Source organism: Cetorhinus maximus, chromosome 2, assembly GCF_964194155.1.
Source record: "Cetorhinus maximus chromosome 2, sCetMax3.hap1.1, whole genome shotgun sequence".
Lineage (NCBI taxonomy): Eukaryota > Metazoa > Chordata > Chondrichthyes > Lamniformes > Cetorhinidae > Cetorhinus > Cetorhinus maximus.
This window is the reverse complement of record NC_135880.1, coordinates 223,485,066-223,505,412: the sequence shown is the minus strand read 5'-3', so window position 1 is coordinate 223,505,412 and position 20,347 is coordinate 223,485,066. Positions and strand designations below refer to the sequence as shown.

Sequence of the window (20,347 nt, the reverse complement as noted above, 5' to 3'; positions counted from 1 at the left end):
TTCTAACAGTTTTGTCAAACGCGATTTCCCTTTTATAATTCTGTCTTGACTCTGCTCAATCATATTGTGATATTCTAAATTCCCTCTTACCACATTCTGAATAATAGATCCTAGCATTATCCCTATTGATGCTGGGTAAGTTTCAAATTTTACATTTGCTCATAATTCCTGATTGCAGTGCCTCATTTTCTGTTGTCACATTTTAATGTCAACTTTTCCAAAACAAATTTCTGCATCCACATATATAATGGGCAGAATTTTCTGCCTGTTGGGCGGGCGGACCCGATCCCCGCCGGAGAAGCGGGCCGCGCTGCTATTTTAAGTGGGCGGGCCAATTAAGGCCCACCCAGTGTGACGTCCAGCGGGAAGTGCTATGAGCTCCCTGCGCAGGCTGGGGGGGGGGATTCCCCAAAAGCAAGAGCACGCTCTTTCGCGCATGCGCACAAAAGAGCGCACATCTTCCTGAGGCTAAGTGCTGCCTTAGGGAGATCGCTTACACTTTGAAAGAGATTAAAAATAGAAAAAAAAAATTCCCTAACATGTCCCCTTCATGTGACAACATCACATGAGATGGGACATGTTCATAAATTACAGTAAAACTTTATTAAGCTTTTTAGAACCCTGCATGAAACCTCATCCCGCCGGTGGATGAGGTTTCATGTTATTTCTATTTGCCGCCGGGGCTCCTGGCCTGCCCACCAACCTTAAGGTTGGACGTGCAGGTCTTTTAATTATTTAAATGATCATGTCAGTGGCCTCAATTGGCCATTGACAGGTTGGCGGGCGTACAGCTGATTTTGCTGTACCCCCACCTTCCTAAAAATTTAAATGGGGCGGGATGACGTCGGGGGTTCCGTCCAACATCATTTTACGCGTCGACAAGCGGGCCCCGCCCCCTGCTCGCCGACGGCAAAATTCTGCCCAATTAAACTATCTATGCAAACCTGTCACATTGTAATTACACTCTCCTGCCAGGTAGCTCAGTTTTCTCTAGCATTATACCTGTTCTGCAGAGAAACTCCTATGCTCCAACTAACTCTACTTTTGCTTCCAAAAGTGCCATAGAATTTGCTATTTAAATGTAAATAATAATATAAAATCAAAGAATTATAGAAAATGAACCAAAGGGAATTGCTTAAAAAGGTGTACTGTATTAAGTCTGTGTGCTTATGTTCAATTATTTCTCCCCCTACCCCCCACTTCACCTGAATACATTTATTTCTGGCTACCTTCACTAGATGCTGAAAGTGTGCTCAGGGATATAGCTTACAAATGGAATGATGCTTCTGCTTTCACATAAACTGCTGCCAAGAAGTTATATTTTACCTGATTTGCTTTCTGTCATTTGTGCAGCAGCTGAAGTTCACTTAGGGTGGCCACCTTTTTCTATATCCAGCACTGGACATGGGGCTGAACAATGCTGGGATGAGGGGAGATCACAAGTTTGTTTTGAATGAGGAAGGAACTTAAGTCTATTTGATCTCTTATGCCATCCTTACATTTCCCCATTACAGTATCTAGATGAATCCAGGCTTTAGAGTGATGTTTAGAGTTAATCTATAGTATTGGAAGGAATTACATGTGGTCGCAGGCTCCTTTCCTGAAGGATGGTAGCGAACTAGTTGGGTTTCTATTGACAAATCATCAACTTTCAAGGTTTTTTTTTGGTTGCTACCCACAAATTACCAGATTTATTGATTTAACTTTCATCTTTGGTATAGCTGGATGTCAAATTATAACCCTTGGGTTCCTAATCCAACATCCTACCCATTGCACTACTATATCTTATGTACCCTACATACCTCACCAAAACTCTGACACTGCTGTTTTCCTCCTGACTGCCTGATATATATCTGCACGAGCCTGTCACAATGAATCGCAGGATCAGCTAAACACTTGAATTTCATGGCTGGACAATTTCTAGTGAAATTGAGAGTTCCAAAAATCTTCCTTATCAACATATCTCATTTATATCTTGATCCACAATCAATTTTTCAGGAAAATTGTTTTCTAACAAAACTGCTACAGGGTCTGTGCTAACATTTGCCACACTAATGGTAACATTAGTTACCACTAATGGCAGACACAGCAATGCGTAGAGATACCTTTTTCATTAGGGCTATGGTGTTGAAATTCATGCCATACTTAGGTGATGCCACAGTGTGGCACAAGTAAATTCCATTCAGCATTACAGAGGTGGTGGTGCTCTCATGTGGAAGAAAATGTATACTGCAACCATCTGGTTTTTACGTAACCACCTTTGTTACTTCAGCTTGCCCCTTAATTAGTAATTCTCATTTGTGAAGCGTCTCTCTTCAAGGGTGTTCTGTTTGTACAGGAAATAAGCAGCACTTTTGGAGCCAATGTAATCCATTAATAAGATTCATATTCTTGTCTAAGATTTATTTGCAAATGATGAACTGAGGTGAAGGGACAAGTGCAGGCACAGCAAGGTGGAAGAGAGACAGCTCCCAGGCTGTTCTCAGGCCAATAAATGCTGGTTCCCCTTTCACTATCACTGCTGGTATTGTCTCCTGCGTATTAGCGGGTAGAATTTCTGGAGCACATGACAGGAGGCATAAACAAACCACTCATGGCTAACATATGAAAACAACATAATTGTATAGGGTTTAAACTACATTTACACTGTCGAATGGATGATGCCCAACATCTGCCTAATTTTGGCCTCTCATTGGCAATACCAATGTGAAATGTTCTACTTTTAAAGTTTATCTGTAAGAGCAAGCCCAGTGATTGGTTCTCATAATGTATAACAGTGTCTTCATGGACCATATAGGTGTCCACCATGAAGCCTCAGCAACAATGCATAAAGTTGAAATCCATATTACATTAATTTGCTGATACAGTTAGATCTTTGTATTGTGAGTCAGAATTTATACACCATGAGGTAATAGCAAGAAAAATTACTTTTTTTTTTCAAACTCTAGGCCCATAAAATTCAACCAGGGAAAATCATCAAATAAGAAACAGAAGTGCAACTGTCTGGGCTTCGTGGGCTGGTATGCAAAAACTTGGGGCCACATGTGACTCTCAGGCTGCAGTTTGGACACTCCTGGTGTTAAAAGTTAAAAATGTCAGTCTGTAGCACATATTTATAGGCACTCTTGTGTTTAATTATTGCTTATACTAGCTCTTTTAATCTTAATGCATAATGTACAGGATATATTTCAGGACCATCACATTGTGTACACTGCCCTTTTACAAAATAATACTACCCAAAGTCACATTTACACTCTGACAACTTCCTGAATTAAAGAAAATCATTCTTCCTCTCCTATATATGTTGGTTAATGTGGAGTATGGATCAATGAGAAGTGGCCAGTCTCCCAGTATGATGCCTAACAATGAGTGTCAGCAGGTTATTTTGGGCACAGTGGGTATCACGACTGAACTAAGGCCTGTTTTCACCTAATGTCATACATTCCAGTAGGGGTCACTGGACAGCAAACAGGAGGGGGAACTCTTGCTACCTTATCCACTTGTTAGTATAAAGACACTAAGGCTAGTTATATTGCTCTATACTGTCACCATGAAAGGACAATCTTTACTGTCTGTTTGGATCATCACCATAAGTGGTGCATTTACCCACTACTGATGAAGGTGTTCCAAAAATATAATGCTCTGTGGCACTGGCTATCACAGAATGAAGCTGGCAGAGAGCTGGGAGATAGTATCAGTACCACTGTTCTAACTATAAAAGATGCATGGCCCAGGAGGGACTGCAGAGAAAAGGAATAAAAAACAAAATCTCTAAATTTATGCTTCAAGGTGCTGGTTATTCCTCAATTTTTTCAGTAATTGTGAAGTGATTTACACAAAATCTATCTAAGCTTCAACACGGTACATTGCAGTGTTCCTTCTACGCCGTTGCCATGACCACAAATGGTAAATTGCAACCATCCATGCCCAGTATGAAAACAAGGCCAGTGAACCATAGAGCACGCAGTTTTTATATGACGGTTGTTCAGTGTGGATCCAAGATCTTTCCGTCTCCGTGAATATAGTCTCGATTAAACCGACAAGAAGGATGATTCCCCACAACAAGAGCGGAAGTAATGGGATGTAGTTCTTGACTCTCTCTTTGCGTCCAGATGTTCCCCAGCTGGTATTGTTAATGGTAAGAAGAGAAAAACATTTGATTGGCAGCAGCCCACTCAGGTAAATGACAGGATACAGAGATACTAATATCATCACCAGACTCCTGTTCAGGCATACGACATTGAATGCTTTGAGCAGTGCAAGGGCATGGAAGCAGAGGAGCACCCAGAGAATGTCCCAGAGATACCCCTGGTAGAATACCTTGACAATTGTGACAATAATGAATACTGGCAAAATCCCCATAACTACAGACTCATACGTAATCCACAGACTTTGCTTATGCCACCAGAGAGAACTGTAGAACCACTCAATGAAGGATGACTTGGTCCAACGTATTTGTTGATTAAGCCAGCGCAGATATTGAGCTGGAGTTTCTGTGTAGCACCAAGCCTTGTGTGTATACCTGGATGAAACAAACGAGTTTTCATTAATTAACTTTCCTTATTTCTGTATTTGACTTTCATTTTAAAACAATCAAATTTAACACACATTCAATATTATCAACCAGTCATTAAAGCCAAGCTGATCACAGACACAGGGATGACTTGGCATTGCAGCCCCATCTCTGCCAGCCTTTTCAGCCATCTTATCATTTTAAGGGAGATGGTGGCGTAGTGTTATTCTCACTAGATTAGAAATCCAGGGTAATGCTCTGGGAACTTGGGTTCGAATCCCACCACGGCAGATGGTGTAATTTGAATTCAATTAATAAAAATCTGGAATTAAAAGTCTAATGATGACCATGAAACCATTGTCGTAAAAGCCCTCTGGTGCCACTAAATGCCTTTAGGGAAGGAAATCTGCTGTCCTTACCTGACCTGGCCGACATGTTACTCACAGCCATGTGGTTGACTCTGAAATGGCCTAGCAAGCCACTCAGTTGTATCAAACTGCTACTAAGGAATGAAACCAGACAGACTTAGGCACTGGAAACAATGGCAAACTCAGTCCTGTCGACCCTACAAAGTCCTCCTTACTAACATCTGGGGGCTTGTGCCAAAATTGAGAGAGTTGTCCCACTAGCCAAGCAACAGCCTGACATAGTCATGCTCACGGAATCATAACTTACAGATAATGTCCCAGACACCACCATCACTGTCCCACCAGCAGCAAAAATGGCCAGAGGGAGTTGCCCTGGGAGTCCTCAACATTGACTCCAGACCCCATTAAGTCTCATGGCATCAGGTCAAACATGGGCAAGGAAACCTCCTGCTGATTACCACATACGGTCCCCACCCCACTTCAGCTGATGAATCAGTACTCCTCCATGTTGAACATCACAGAAGTGGAAAGAGCACAGAATGTACTCTGGGTAGGGGACTTCAATGTCCATTACCAAGAGTGGCTCAGTAGCACCATTACTGACCGAGCTAGCCGAGACCCAAAGGACAAAGCTGCTAAACTGGGTCTTCAGCAGGTAATGAGGGAAAAACATACTTGACCTCATCCTCACCAATCTGCCTCCTGCAGATGCATATGTCTATGACGGTATCAGTAAGTCCGCACAGTCCTTGTGGAGACGATGTCCTGTCCTCACATTGAGAATACCCTCCATTGTGTTGTGTGGCACTACTACCACGCTAAATGGGATAGATTTCAAACAGATCTAGCAACTCAAGACTGGGAAATCATGAGGCGCTGCGGGCCATCAGCAGCAGAATTGTACTCAACCTCAATCTGTAACCTCAAGGCCCAACTTATCACCTGCTCTACCATTACCACCGAGTTAGGGGACCAACCCTGGTTCAATGAAGAGTGCAGGAGCAGCACCAGGCATACCCAAAAATTAGATGTCAACCTGATGAAGATACAACTCAGGACACTTGTATGCCAAACGGCGAAAGCATCATGCAATAGACAGAGCCAAGCGATCCCTCAACCAACAGATCAGGTCTAAGCTCTGCTGTCCAGACACATGCAGTCATGAATGGTGATGGACAATTAAACAACTCACTAGAGAGGGAGATTCCAAAATATCCCCATCCTGCAAGATGGGGTAGCCCAGCACAACAGTGCATTTGCAACAATCTTCATCCAGATGATCTATTTCTGCCTTCTCTGGAGATCCCTAGCATCACAGATACCAGTCTTCAGCCAATTCGATTCACTCCACGTGATATCAAGAAACAGCTGAAGGCACTGGATACTGCAAAGGCTGTGAGCCCTGACAATATTCCGGCAATAGTACTGAAGACTTGTGCTCTAGAACCTGCCACACCCCTAGCCAAGCTGGTCCAGTACAACTACAACACTGGCACCTACCCGGTAATGTGGAAAATTGTTCAGGTATGTCCTGTACACAAAAAGCAGGATAAATCTGGCCCAGCCAATTACCACCCCCCCGCACCCCCCCCCCCCCCCCCCCTCCCCCATCAGTCTACTCTCAATCATCAGCAAAGTGATGGAAGGGGTCATCAACAGTGCTATCAAACGGTACCTGCTTAGCAATAACGTGCACACTGGCGCTCAGTTTGGGTTCTGCCAAGACCACTCAGCTCCTGACCTCATGCCTTTCCACCATCTATAAGGCACAAGTCAGGAGTATGATGGAATACTCTCCACTTGTCTGGACGAGTGCAGCTCCAACAACACACAAGAAGCTCGACACCATCCAGGACAAAGCAGACCGCTTGATTGGCCCCCTATCCACAAACATTCACGCCCTCCACCATAGACGCACGGTGGCAGTAGTGTGTACCATCTACAAGATGCACTGCAGGAGCCTACCAAGACTCCTCAGACCACACTTTCCAAACCCACCACCACTACAACCTAGAAGGACAAGGGCAACAGATGCATGGGAACACCACCACCTGGAGGTTTCCCTTCAAGCCACACACCATCCTGACTTGGAAATATATCGCCATTCCTTCATTGTTGCTGGGGCAAAATCCTGGGACTCCCTCCCTAACAGCACTCCCTCCCTACACTATTTGGACTGCAGCGGTTCAAGAAGGCAGTTCACCACCACTTTCTTGAGGGCAATTAGGGATGGGCAAGAAATGCTGGCTTAGCCAACAATGTCCACACCTCATGAATGAATAAAAAACAAAATAATTGTCTTCCTGTCCATAACTTTTAACTACCCTGTGAATTAGCCAAGTAAAGCAATTAGTTCTATCAAACTGCTACATGACACAATAAGAATATAACTAGATGGATCACCCAGAATTGACCTAGACACTGAACATGACAACAGCACACCTAACCAAATTGATTCTGCAAAGTCCTCTTCACTAAAATCGGGAGACTTGCACCAAAATTCGGAAAGGTGTCCCGCAGACTAGTCAAACAACAGCCTGACATAATCACATACAGAATCATTCAACCAACTTCCCAGACTTTTCCATCACACTATCTAAGAAATCCTCATCAATTTAAGCAGAAATAACAAGCCTGGGTTTATCATGTCAGCTACAACGCAAATTTTTTAATTCAAAACTGAGCAGAAAATAGATTAATCTCTTACTTGGTGGAATAGCCCAGACTAAGCACCCTACTGGTCAAGTGATGATCATCCCCAAATGTGCACCGGATTCCCAGGAATCTCTGATTGTACCAGGGTTCTAGTAACTGCTGGAGCAAGTTATTCCTGTACATCCCTGAAACAGAAAGTCATTGTTAGAATTAAAAACAGATCATGGATCTGGGTCTGATCAAACAGTTCAGTATGTTTTGATGAATGGTTCTCATACCAGGGATAGAAGTTAAAATTGAGGAAGTTAGAAGTAAGGTTAATCAGCTGAGCTATTGAGGAAGTCAGACATGATAGCAAAGCCAAACAATACTCACAGAAGCCTGACAACACATCTGCCTCTTGTCTCTGGTAATTTACCAATACTTCAATGGACAGTTCCCCATCTGAACTTTTCTCTCTTGTTCTTCCTAAGCTCCAATATGATTTCTTCTCCCTGCACTCTCAATGTGTTGAAATCAAGGCTCATCACACTGTCTCCTATTCTAACTCACTCGTTCCCAGGATTTAATGCTGTCAAATGCATCACATCTCTTAGTCTTTCCTTTGTACTTCAAATGGCTGACTTTTAAAACCCAAACTTGACATCATTGCTATGTGACTTATCTTCTCTTTGACTCTTGTTCAGCCTTGATGCATCCTGGATAATTTTTCTTTGTCCTAGGTGACTAAAAGGTAAGCTCCACAGCTTAGGCCTACTCTGCAGGATTGCATCTGTACCAGGGAGATCTAAAAAAGGGTTTTATTTTAAATTATCTGGGATCATGACATCCTCCAATAAGATCCTGATTTGTTCACATGCCTTACCTAAAGGTCCACTGATACAGGACACACAGTCAAAGTAAGACTGGCAGGCTCGTTCTATATTGAACGTGATCCAGTAACGCAGGCTGCTAATGAAGCTAATGAACGAGTCGGTGACATTGAGTACTCGCACTTCCCCTCCAACTGCTCCATAGTTTTCCTTTGAGTCTAAAACTTTAGCCAGTTCCATAGTTGCTTGTGAGTCAAGCTTTGTATCCGAATCACAGACCTAAAATACAGACAGTTACACAATCCATTGATAAAGATGTGCAATTCATGGCTAAAGTTAAATAATCTATTGATAAAGATAAATAAGAGGTCATTTTAGAAGTTCACTCAGCTGGCAGGGATCATTATCCGCTGGCAGAGAATATCTGTATTTCATGTTTTTCATGATTTTCTAAACATAATGAATCATCAGAAAATTATGTTGCCAGAGTGCCCAATATGTTTTGCTAGCAGGCCAGGATGCCATGGCTCATAAATTTTTTCCTATATTACGTTAACCATTCATCTAACTATATCTGGACAATAATCAGCAACCCTCCATGAAAACTGGCCAGGCCAATAATATTGGGCTATTCCTGATGTATCTACATGTCCAACTTTAGCATTATTGTAAAGATTATTTTCAGATACATGGATTGATCTGGATACATCGATATTCCAAGCATCAGTAATTGATTGATTAAGTGATCACGAACCAAAAAGGCATTCCAGATGTGAAGAATGAAAGGACCAAGTAAGTTGTTGAATGCTGTATTGCTCATCATTTAAAATACTGCGTGCTAGTTCTCACAGTACGACCCCAACAATAAAACTAGACTCACTGGGTCAAAATTCTGGAACTCCCTCCCTAACAGCACTGTGGGAGTACCAACATCACACAGACTGCAGCAGCTCAAGAAAGTGGTTTACTACCACCACTTTCTCAAGGGATGGGCAATAAATGCTGACCTCGCCAGCGATACCCGATTCCCAAGACTGAATTAAAATAAAAGAGTAGCGGAGCATCTCAAGGGGGTTATATGGTCTACTCCTGCTCCTATATCTTATGTTTTTAGAGCAAATGGAATGTGAATAAATAAAATAAGGCTGACAAAATGCATTTCCTGCAATGAACTGTGCAAAGTGCAGGTAGTCACGATGGTCAACAAGTGCACTTCAACGATATTCTTATTACAATGCTGAAACTGCAAAATACCAACAGAGAATTCAGAAGAAACAAGTACAAAAGACTTGGGATGGCAAAGCATTGTTGCAGCTGGTATTGCCAACCTTGAAACCAAAGAAGGCACACTTCTTGTTGGAACATGGAGAATAAAAATGTTTGATTATGTGGCCAGCAGAGTTTCTGGTCCCAGCATAGATAGTATTAGATCCAAAGAGGAGGCATATAAAATTGCCAGAAAAAACAGTAAGCCTGAGGATAGGGAGCAGTTTAGAATTCAGCAAAAGTGGACCAAAAAATTGATTAAGAAGGGGAAAATTGAGTATGAGAGTAAACTTGAAAGGAACATAAAAACTGACTGTAAAAGCTTCTATAAATATGTTAGCGAAGACAAATGTAGGTCCCTTACAGTCAGAACCGGGGGAAATTATAATGGGAACAAAGAAATGGCGAAAGAATTGAACACATATTTTGGTCTGTCTTCACAAAAGAGGACAGAAATAATTTCCCAGAAATGTTAGGGAACCAAGGGTCTAGTGAGAGGGAGGAATTGAAGAAAATCAGTTTTAGTAAAAAAAAATATGGTGCTGGAGAAATTAATGGGGTTAAAGGCTGAAAAATCCCCAGGGCCTGATAATCTACACCCCAGAGTACTAAAGGAAGTGGCCCTGGAAATATTAGATGCATTGGTGGTCACCTTCCAAAATTCTATAGACTCTGGAGCAGTTCCTACAGATTGGAGGGTGGCAAACGTAACCCCACTATTTAAAAAAGGAGGGAGAGAAAAAACAGAGAATTTTTTAGAGTAGTTAGCCTAACATCAGTACTGGGGAAAATGCTAGAGTCTATATTAAAAGATGTGGTAACAGAGCACTTGGAAAGCATTAACAATATTAGACAAAGGCAGCATGGGTTTATGAAAGGGAAATCATGCTTAACTAATCTGCTGGAGTGTTTTGAGGATGCAACTAGTAGAATAGATAAGGGAGAACCAGTGGATGTGGTATATTTGGATTTCAAGAAGGCTTTTGATAAGGTCCCACATAAGAGGCTAGTGGGCAAAATTAAAGCACATGAGATTGGGGGTAATATACTGGCATGGATTGAGAATTGGTTGACAGACCGGAAACAGCAGAGTGGGAATAAATTGGTCTTTTTTCCGGGTGGCAGGCGGTGACTAGTGGTGTACCGCAGGGATCAGTGCTTGAGCCCCAGCTATTCACGATATACATAAATGACTTGGATGAGGGAACCAAATGCAATATTTGCAAATTTGCTGACAACACAAAACTGGGCGGGGTTGTGACCTGTGAGGAGGATGCAAGGAGGTTTCAGGACGATTCAGACAAGTTGTGTTTGTGGGCAAACACATGGTAGATGCAGTATATGGTGGATAAATGTGAAGTTATATGCTTCGGTGTGAAAAACAAAAAGGCAGAGTATTATTTAAGTGGTGATACATTGAGAAATGTGGATGTACAAAGGGATATGGGTGTCCTCATACACAAGTCAAAGAAAGTAAATAGGCAGGTGCAGCAAGCAATTAGGAAGGCAAATGGTATGTTGGTCTTCATTGCAAGAGGATTTGAGTTCAGAAGTAGAGATGTCTTACTGCAGTTATACAGGGCCTTGGTGAGACCACACCTGGAGTATTGTGCACAGTTTTGGTCTCCTTATCTAAGGAAGGATATACATGCCATAGAGGGAGTGCAGCGGAGGTTCACTAGGCTAATACCGGGCATGGCAGGACTGTCATATGAGGAGAGATTGGTTTCACTGGGCCTGTATTCACTAGAGTTTAGAAGAATGAGAGGGGATCTGATTGAAACGTATAAAATTCTAACAGGGCTGGACAGACTGGATGCAGGGAGGATGTTTCCCCTGGTTGGGGAGTCTAGAACCAGGGGCCACAGTCTCAGGATGCGGGGCAGGCCATTTAGGACTGAGATGAGGAAATATTTCTTCAAACAGAGGGTGGTCAACCTGTGGAATTCTCTCTCACAGAATGCTGTGGAGGCCGGGTCACTGAGTATATTCAAGAAAGAAATTGATAAATTTTTGGATATTAGGGGCATTGAGGGGTATGGAGAGAAAGTGGGAATATGGCATTGAGATAGAGGATCAGCCATGATCATATTGAATGGCGGAGCAGGCTCGAAGGGCTGAATGGCCTACTCCTGCTCCTAGTTTCTATGTTTCTATATTTCATGGCGGGTCCCATCATAGCGGATGTGGCAGGCTATTCAAAATTCCGTTCACTTCAGCAGGACCGGAAGTTCCGCCAGAGGGAGGGGCCGGAAAATTCCAGCCAGACCCTGTCCATGTTGTGACAATTGATTTCAGTCAAGAAATTATCTACATTCCGTACGGAGAGACAACACTGGCATAACAAGATTACACCGAAGAAACAGTGGCCAGGATTTTCCGTGCCCTCCGGTGTTGGGCGTTTCAGTGGCGTGAGTGGACAACATGGCACCATCAGTTCACGACAGCATGAAACCAGTTTGCGATTGTCCGCTCAGCCCACCACTGGCGGGTCGCTTGTTGGACTTCAAGGGAGAGGGGTCAGGGGAGCAAGGGCAGGCCTGTGGGTGAGGTGACTTGGGGCGGGGGCAGGGGGGGGCGGGCAAGGGCAGTCCTGCGTTTGAGGTGACTTGGGGGTGGGGGTAAGGGCAGCCCTTTGGTTGAGGTGACTGGGGGAAGGGGCAAGGGCAGTCCTGCAGTTCAGGTGAGTTGGGGTGTAGGAGGGGGCAAGGACAGCCCTGTGGTTGAGGTGACTTGGGGGGGGGTGGGGGGGGAGTGTGGACAAGGGCAGCCCTGCAGTTCAGGTGAGTTGGAGTGTAGGAGGGGGCAAGGACAGCCCTGTGGTTGCGGTGACTTGGGGGGGAGTGTGGACAAGGGCAGCCCTGCATTTGAGGTGACTGGGGGGTGTGGGTGCTAGAGCTGCCCTGCGGTTGAATGTGGCACACAGCATTCGGGACAGGGGGTGGGGTAGGGTGGGCGAAGGAAGTGGCCATGCATTAGGGTCACCTTGCATAAAGTGACCATTCCTCTGCAGCTGAGTCAGCTCAGGCGCAGCCATTGATATGATTGGAGTTGGGCTTCTAGCTTATCTGCCCACTCAAGCAACACAGAGGCATCAAAATGTCTTCAAGTGCTCCAGAGCTTTTCACCCCTCGGGCACAGACTGCGAAGTAATGAGCATTTTAGTGGGCTGCAGAACAGTTGGACAACTGTGCACGTTGTACAATCTCCTTGCTAAAGGTGGCCATGGAGCAGTCACTGATGGAGGTGCTCACAGCCCCTTGCAATGTCACCATTCTGGTTTGGACCAGTCTCCCCCATGGTTCAAGCTAACAGTGCTGCCTTGCAGCGCAGGTTAGGAGAATGCCTGCGCCTGAGCTGAGAGCACAGCATGTAGCCCAATGGGCAAAGCTGCCGCCAGATGGAGTGGGGCAGAGGTGGGTGGGGTTTCAGATAGCCATGCAGCGCACTAATCTCTGGCCATCCATGTGGTGGCCAGCACTCTCTGCAATGTGTTAAGGGGCCTTCACACTTGACCAGGACAGGTTCTTAGTACACCTATGCTAACCCACATGTCTCTCTCTTTCTTCTTGCTGGAGGAGTACATCAGGATCATGGAGCCTGGGCTTCCATTCACTGAATATGCAGCTGGTGCGTGACCACCAGAAACGCATCCTGCAGGTCTGCACACGGTTTCCAGGGAGTGTGCATGACTCCTATATTCTCAGTTGGTCACAGGTCCCTGACGTATTCCAGGGTCCACAGAAGGTACAGAGATAGCTCCTCCGGGACAAGGGCTACCCACAGAGGATGTGGCTGATGACACCCATGCGGCAGCCTCAGACTGCAGCAGAGCGAAGGTATAACAAAACTCATGCTGCAACTCGCAACTTGGTGGAGCAGTCCATCGGGATGCTGAAAATGAGGCTCCGGTGCCTGGACCAGTCTGGCAAAGCCCTGCAATATAGTCCACAGGGGGTGTCACGCATCATTGTTGCCTGCTGCACCCTTTATACCCTGGCGTAGCAATGGGGCGAGGAGCTGGCTGAGGAGGAGATGGAGGAGCTGGAGATTTCCTCGGATGAGGCTGAGGAGGTCCTCAAAGGCTGTAATGACAGGGATGAGGCCCTCGCACTGGCCAGACAAGGCAGGAGCACTCAGAAGGCCCTCATAGCTGCTAGATTTGTGGAGGATGATGACGACATGCAATGAGGAGAGCCCATAAATCTTCACATTGTATCTGTGAACATTTGACTCCAGTCTGACTTATGGCAGGGCGCATACCCTCTGTGCTAATGCTCCTGTCATGGAGACGCAGTGGAGGCCCTAATAGTCACTTGATTGCAGGAGGATGATGACGACATGCAGTGTCCATACATCACTGATCACAGATGCTAAAGAGATGGGAGCCAGACCCACCTTAAAGGTGCTGAGAGCAATCAGAGAGAATGACAGAACTCTGTGGCGCGTGCCCACTACATTCTAGCAGCAATGACAAGCACCATCGAAGTACAAGCATCAGTAATGTGTTGAGGGAGTGTGAGGCCGGACCATTACTTTGATCTGAAGACTGCACAAACATAGTGAAGAGGCCCTGGAATGAGACATGTGCCTTTATCTTGTACAGAAAGGTTGCACATCTGAGTGACACAAACACTGCTCATCAGAACAAGGAGCCATAGGCAGGGAAACATTCTTGGGAGTTTATTGACAATAGTGAACAGTATGTACAGGTGATTAACGCCCATGCCCAGGTTGTGCAACTACATCTTCTTAACTTTCCTAAACCTGCTGTTACGTCTTGGTGCTCCCACGACATCCACACTGGAGATGGAGGCAGCCTGCTGACTGTGATGACTTTGGCGGGTGTCCTCTGGAGGCCCAATGCCTGGAGGGCCCCAGCCTGCTTTCGGGGTCCTGCTGTGTGGTAGTGGCACCCTCCATGGCATGTGGAGCTGGAGCTGCTGAGGTCACAGGAAGAGGGGATTGGATGGACCGGACACTCCTGGAGTCACCTAGATGGATGGCCCTGGGGATGGGGGTGGGGGTGTGGGCACACCTGCTGATCCTCCTCCCTATGGGTGCCCAAGGTCCCCAGGCTGATTCCTTGAGGAGAAGGGGTAGCTGGAGTGGGATAAAGCTGCCCTGCACCCCTCTCATGTACACACTGTTGGAGGCCAACTATGGCAGCAGTGCAGGAGTGACGTCCTGAGCCAAGGTCTCCATAGTGGCCGCCATCCTACCACTGTTGACCTCAGTGCATTGCAATGCCGGCGCTATCACCTCAGCTTAAAGATGGACGGACTCCTTCATCGTGCCTTGCAATCTGAGGAGCGCAGCGGACATCCCTTCCTGATGTTCCCGAGCTTGCCTTTGCAGCTCCAGCAACTGTAACATGACCGAGTCCAGAGGCTCGTCATCTGACTCGGATTCAGCACATTTCTGGCCTCCAGCAGTCCTCGAGTGCCAGACACCTGGGGAAGTCCCTGCCACAGCCTGCTGTGGATCAGACACTGTGATGTACTCACCAGATTGTGATCCCGAGGCTATTCTAAAGCTAGGTCCCACCGAGATGTGTGTCTCTGCACTGGTGGAGGGTGTGGGTGAGCGTTATGACGGGACTTCAAGGAGGGTGCCTTCAGATTCCTCTTCAGCAGTTTCTTCGGGGCTTGATTGGAGGCCCTGGGTCGTTGACTCCGTCGACTGTTTCCCAGGTGTGCCTGCGGAAGCAAGGGGAGATAATTAGTGCATGACAGTGGCCTATGAAACAGCGCATATCACTCACAGTATGGTTGTCTGATGGATGTTGCACTGGTGGACCCTCACTTCGTAGAGCACCGCTGACCTCACCATCAGCAAAGAAAAGACTGCTCCAGATCGTCACTGGCCAGCTTGATGGCTCTGTTTTCAAAGTCCGTGAGGACCTTGATTTCAGGCATTCCTCCACCAGTCTGTGACCTCTCTGTTGTTGTGTGCCAGCTTGACCTGCATGAATAGAGATGGAGAGAGTGTAAGGAGGATACCTGCCAGGCCAGATGATAAGTATGCCTGGCATGGGTGGTGAGTGGTCCCATGGATGGGATGAGGACAATGAAGGTATGTATGAGAGCATGAATGGTGATGTCCCTTGAACTGGCAGTGACTGAGATCCCTGTGAATGTGTGATGGGTTTGTGAGTATGAGTTGAGAATGATGAGAAGAGTGACTTACGCTGGTGGAATGGAGATCATCATTCATCCTCTTGCGGCACTGGGTGGCTGTCCTCTTTTGAAGGGTGTTGGCGCTGACCACAGCTGCCACCACCTCCCAAGGTTATGCCACTGCCCATCCTGCGGCCAGAACCGGGGTAGAGGACATTGCAGCAGGCCTCCACGGCATCAGAAAGCATTCCAGTGACAAGTTGCTGAACCTGGGGAGCTGCAGTCTTTTTGCCTTTCATGGGGACATTTTCCCAGCAGCAGTCGTGGGCTGGAAGCACTGAAATGTGTGCAGGCAGCTGGACTTTAAATATGCCGCCCTGCGTGCTGAAGCGGCGAGGTGATGGCGTGGCAGGCGAATGAGAGCCTGCCCGCCATGGAAACACCGTGTTTCCCAGGAATGCATACGTAATACGGCGGGTTTGGGATGACATGACGTTTCACCCGCCATCGCGGCCGGCGGGTAAAACGTCATTTTACTCGTCTGCTACCACACTCAGTGCAAATCTGGGACGATTCCACCCAGTCTGTTTTGTGGCTCCCACAAATCTTCATAGCCAAGATAAGCAACTTAAATGTATAGTGGCTGGCACGCACAAACCTGTATCTAGCATTCCTAGGCATAGCAAGCTAAAGCGATTTGCTACTGATCTACTTTACTATCTTCAACTAAAATTATCCCATTGCATACTACCAAGGACTGCTGCACTATCAGAATTGCCATCTTTCATATGAATTTGCATTTAAATCAAGGCTCTGTCAACCTGTTTGGGTGCTTGTAAGAAATGCTATATTTATATAAAGAAGCGCAAGAGATCTCCCAGTGTCCTAGTCAAAAATTTCTTCTTCGAGTCTCACCACCAAAAATAGATCATTTGGCTGTTTATTCATTTGCTGTTTTTAGGATCTTGTTGTGCATATTTTAGTTGCTGTTGCCTGAATAATAACAGTGACTGCACTTCAAATGTAATCCACTAGTTGTAAACTGCTTTCAGGCATCCTGAGCTTGTGATCAAATGCAAATTCTTTCTCTATGCAATTACAACCTAGGTCAATTTCATTTGAAGCTATGACTAACTTTTTATCTCTTATCATTCAAATTTGCATGCTAATGACAAGGATGAAAACACAGCAAAACAAAGGTGGAGGTGAAGTAAATGTTGAACTTCCTGCTGACATTTTGAATCTGATAAAAAGGAAAAAGGAAAACAAGACCACAAGACATGGAGAAACAAGCAGATCGGCAGATCACTACTGACTGAAATGGAAAGTGACAAAGAAAGTGACGCATTAATTTATAAGAACTATGGAGCTGGAAACTACTGCACATTAGCAGTGTTAAATGTAGGCTGTGATACTGAATGCTCTTGCAAAGAAGTTGGGTTTGTTAGCAATGTAAGATCCATGATAGCTGCTGAATTATTTTTTCTCCCATGTGATATCTGGAAAGGATATGTTAGCACAAGAATGAAGAAGCCAAGTGTTGTTTTGGTATGTCATTATTTATAGTATTGATCAATATACTTTTTAAAAAAAAAGATTATTTATGGGATGTGAGCAGCCAGCATTTATTACCCTTGAGAAAGTGGTGGTGAGCTGCCTAGTCTGTGCTGAGTTAGCCAGACAGCATTAGAGGACCTGTAATTAGCCTCAATGCCCCTGGGCTAAAGAGGGGTTAAAATCAGTCACAGTTCCTCCTCCTGATGCCCGACTGAAAGGTGTGTTAAAGATTCAGATAGAATAGAACCAGTTTGCCTGGATCTCCCTCCTCCTCCCATTCAAATGCGAACAAGAGTAGACCCATCAGCCCCTTGAGGCTGTTTTGTCATTCATTTAAATCAGGACTGATTTGTATCTTAACCCCATCTTGGGCTAGGATTTTCAATTGACTTTGGCTGCTCTCCAAATTTTGCCATCCCGCCCACAACTAATCCCGCCCTAAGTTTCCGTAACCTTGAATAATATTGCCCAACAAAAATCGACCAATCTCAGTTTTTAAATTTTCAATTGACCACCAAGCTCCAACAGCTTTTGTGTGAATATGTGCTCCCTGCCTTCACCCCTGAATGCACTAGGTCTAATTTTAAGGTTATATCACCTTGTTCTGGACTCCCCACCAAATGAAATTGTTTATCACTATTTACCTTATCAAATTATTGATTCAGCTTAATCATTTAGATCTTAATTTCCTTACTCAAGGGAATACAAGCCTAATTTATGTAACCTATCCTCATAATTTAACCCTTTTAGTCCAGGTATCATTCTCGAGAATTGCGCTGCACTTACTCTAAGGCCAATACAATATATTTTACTATTACTCACTTTTTAATAGGCTGGGAAATAGAAACTGATGCTTGGGTGAGGTATCAGAAGACGGTCTGTGGAACCATATCTGAATATGAGTCAGTGATTCACATTTATAATATTTTCTGACCAGCAAAGTTTGGTCTGAACTCTCAACACATTTGTACAACATTCTTCAATTGGAAAATATCCCTCAAAAGGAGGAAAATCATCAGACCAAGGTCTTGTGAACAAACAAAAAAATAAATAAAAGGCTCAAATCCTACGCCCGGAATTTTTATGTTGGGTAAAGTTGCTTTTTGTCAAAACTGTAACTTTAGGCTTGTAACTTTCTGCCTTCTCAGACTGAGACAGTTGCACAAATGTATGTGTTAATTGTATAAATAAAATATGCATCAATAACTTGGGAAACTAGAGGGGCACCTAGGATCAGGACCTTATTTACTTTAAAAATAATTGTGCTACTAGCACTAATTTTCTACATTTTTCCTTTCTTGCCTTGTTTCCAAAAAGGCCTGTGATTTGTTGTTGTTGTGGAACTCATCACTAGAGGGTGCACCAGAACAGTTCAGGACAACTCACTATCATTATGTGGAGAGCCTCTGCAAATCTTGCATATAATACCTTCTTCTTGGTATCTCAGCTAAAACAAGAATGGGTTGTCCCTTTGTATGAACTTTGAACCTGGTACTTTCATTTGGGCCAACAGGGGCACACTGGTGTAGATGTTATGTTATTGCACTAGTAATCCAGAGTACTCCGCCCCACACCAACATGGTTGATTGTTAAATGCACTTTGAAATGGCCTAGCTGCTCAGCTGCATCAGTCTGCCATAGTAGCTCAAGAAGGCGGCTCACCCCATTTTCTCAAGACAACCAGGGATGGGGAAACATGTCAGCCTTACCAGTGATGCTTACATCCTGAGATTACATTAAAAGAACTATGCCTCAGAGCTCGCTGGGGAAGTTGAGATCATAAATTCTCAACCACTGGGGGTGATCAGGAATTGAAAAGAAGGAACAGTGAATCATATGGTAGGTCAGATGAAAACTCAGAAACTCAGCTCAATTTTTAGTTTCAGAGTGTTAAAACGAGGAATTTATGCAGAAGTAGATTCACACCAGTGTAAAGGCTAAATTAGAGACATAGGACTTGTTGCACTGATCATACCTGTATGTAATCCACAGAGTCCCCGATAGCTTTGAAGGCTGTGTACATTACTTCTCTCTTTCCTCCCCGTTTCTGCATGATGCAAACACAACGTTTGGTCCTGATTAATGACTCCACTTCTAATCTCTCTGGATTTCCAATACATGCCTCCCCATAAAACAGATTGACAGGGTCTTTGTATGGTTGTTTGATGTTATCCTCCTCTTTATTCTGAATAATTCTATTAAAATTTCTTGAATGATAGTTGCCCTCCCACACAAATGTCCCAATATCTTCATTGCAGAAAACCTCTTTGAACATATCCATCATGTATTGGTCTTCTTTGGAGTTCCCATCAATGACCATGATAATTCTCAGCTTGTGACTTGGATACTGAATGTTCTTCACAGAGTTAAGACATTGTGCCAGATATAAAGGGTCTTCCTGATAAGCAGGTATGATTATGGCTACCGACTTGGTGCTACTGCAATGCAAAACATTATTTTCTGTCACGCTGCACTCGATCAGGGCAAAGACTGTTTGAAGGAAGAGATGGATAATGATCATGGAGCCATACACCACAAGTGAAGCGAGTTTATAACCATTTAAGAGGAGCTGGAATCCTGCCAGATATGCCCAAGACATACCTAGAAATAACAGCAGTGCAAAGACCATGGTACAAGTTCTATGAGCCATTGAAACCAGTGTGCCTTCGTTAACCATGGCTGGAAAAAAATCAAAGTTGACCAATTCTCAGTTGACTGTGGAATGAAAGAGACACAAAACCAAAACGTTGTCAACATGCGTCAATATACTGATTCTAATGTTCCCTACTTCTACTCACCTATTATTCTCTATTTAGTAATAGTAACTTGAATTAATACAGCACCTTAATATAGAAAAATCTCAAAACTCTTAACAGAGGTGTAAGTTAACAAAAAATGCTGGAGTGGCCAAAAAGCTTAGTCAGTGATTGATATTAAAGAGGCTGTTAAAGGCCAAGAAGTGAATGGAGAGGAATGAGGGGTGAAGGGAGGGAAATGCAGAGGGTTTAGACAGGTGAAGGCAGAGTCTGTAATGGTAGGATGAAGGAAGGGGAAACG

At 44.6% G+C, this 20,347-nt stretch overlaps 1 protein-coding gene across 1 annotated transcript; it reads right to left on the bottom strand.

The window, feature by feature from the left end:
* Positions 1-2,953: 2,953 nt before the first annotated feature.
* Positions 2,954-19,919, bottom strand: LOC144691050 (hyaluronan synthase 1-like). The gene is made up of 4 exons (XM_078559073.1): positions 19,266-19,919; positions 8,402-8,627; positions 7,589-7,721; positions 2,954-4,522 (listed from the first exon to the last, which is right to left on the bottom strand). The coding sequence occupies exons 1-4, from the start codon at positions 19,917-19,919 to the stop codon at positions 3,847-3,849; spliced, it is 1,689 nt and encodes a 562-aa protein (XP_078415199.1). The 3' UTR covers positions 2,954-3,846.
* Positions 19,920-20,347: the final 428 nt, after the last annotated feature.

Excerpts from the sequence above, each read along its gene's own strand:
- LOC144691050 (XM_078559073.1), bottom strand. The coding sequence starts at position 19,919 with ATGGTCTTTGCACTGCTGTTATTTCTAGGTATGTCTTGGGCATATCTG. Across the intron at positions 7,722-8,401 it reads CTGTATCAGTGGACCTTTAG|GGATGTACAGGAATAACTTG; the intron begins GTAAGGCATGTG and ends TTTCTGTTTCAG. Across the intron at positions 4,523-7,588 it reads AGTCTGGGCTATTCCACCAA|GTATACACACAAGGCTTGGT; the intron begins GTAAGAGATTAA and ends TGTTTCATCCAG.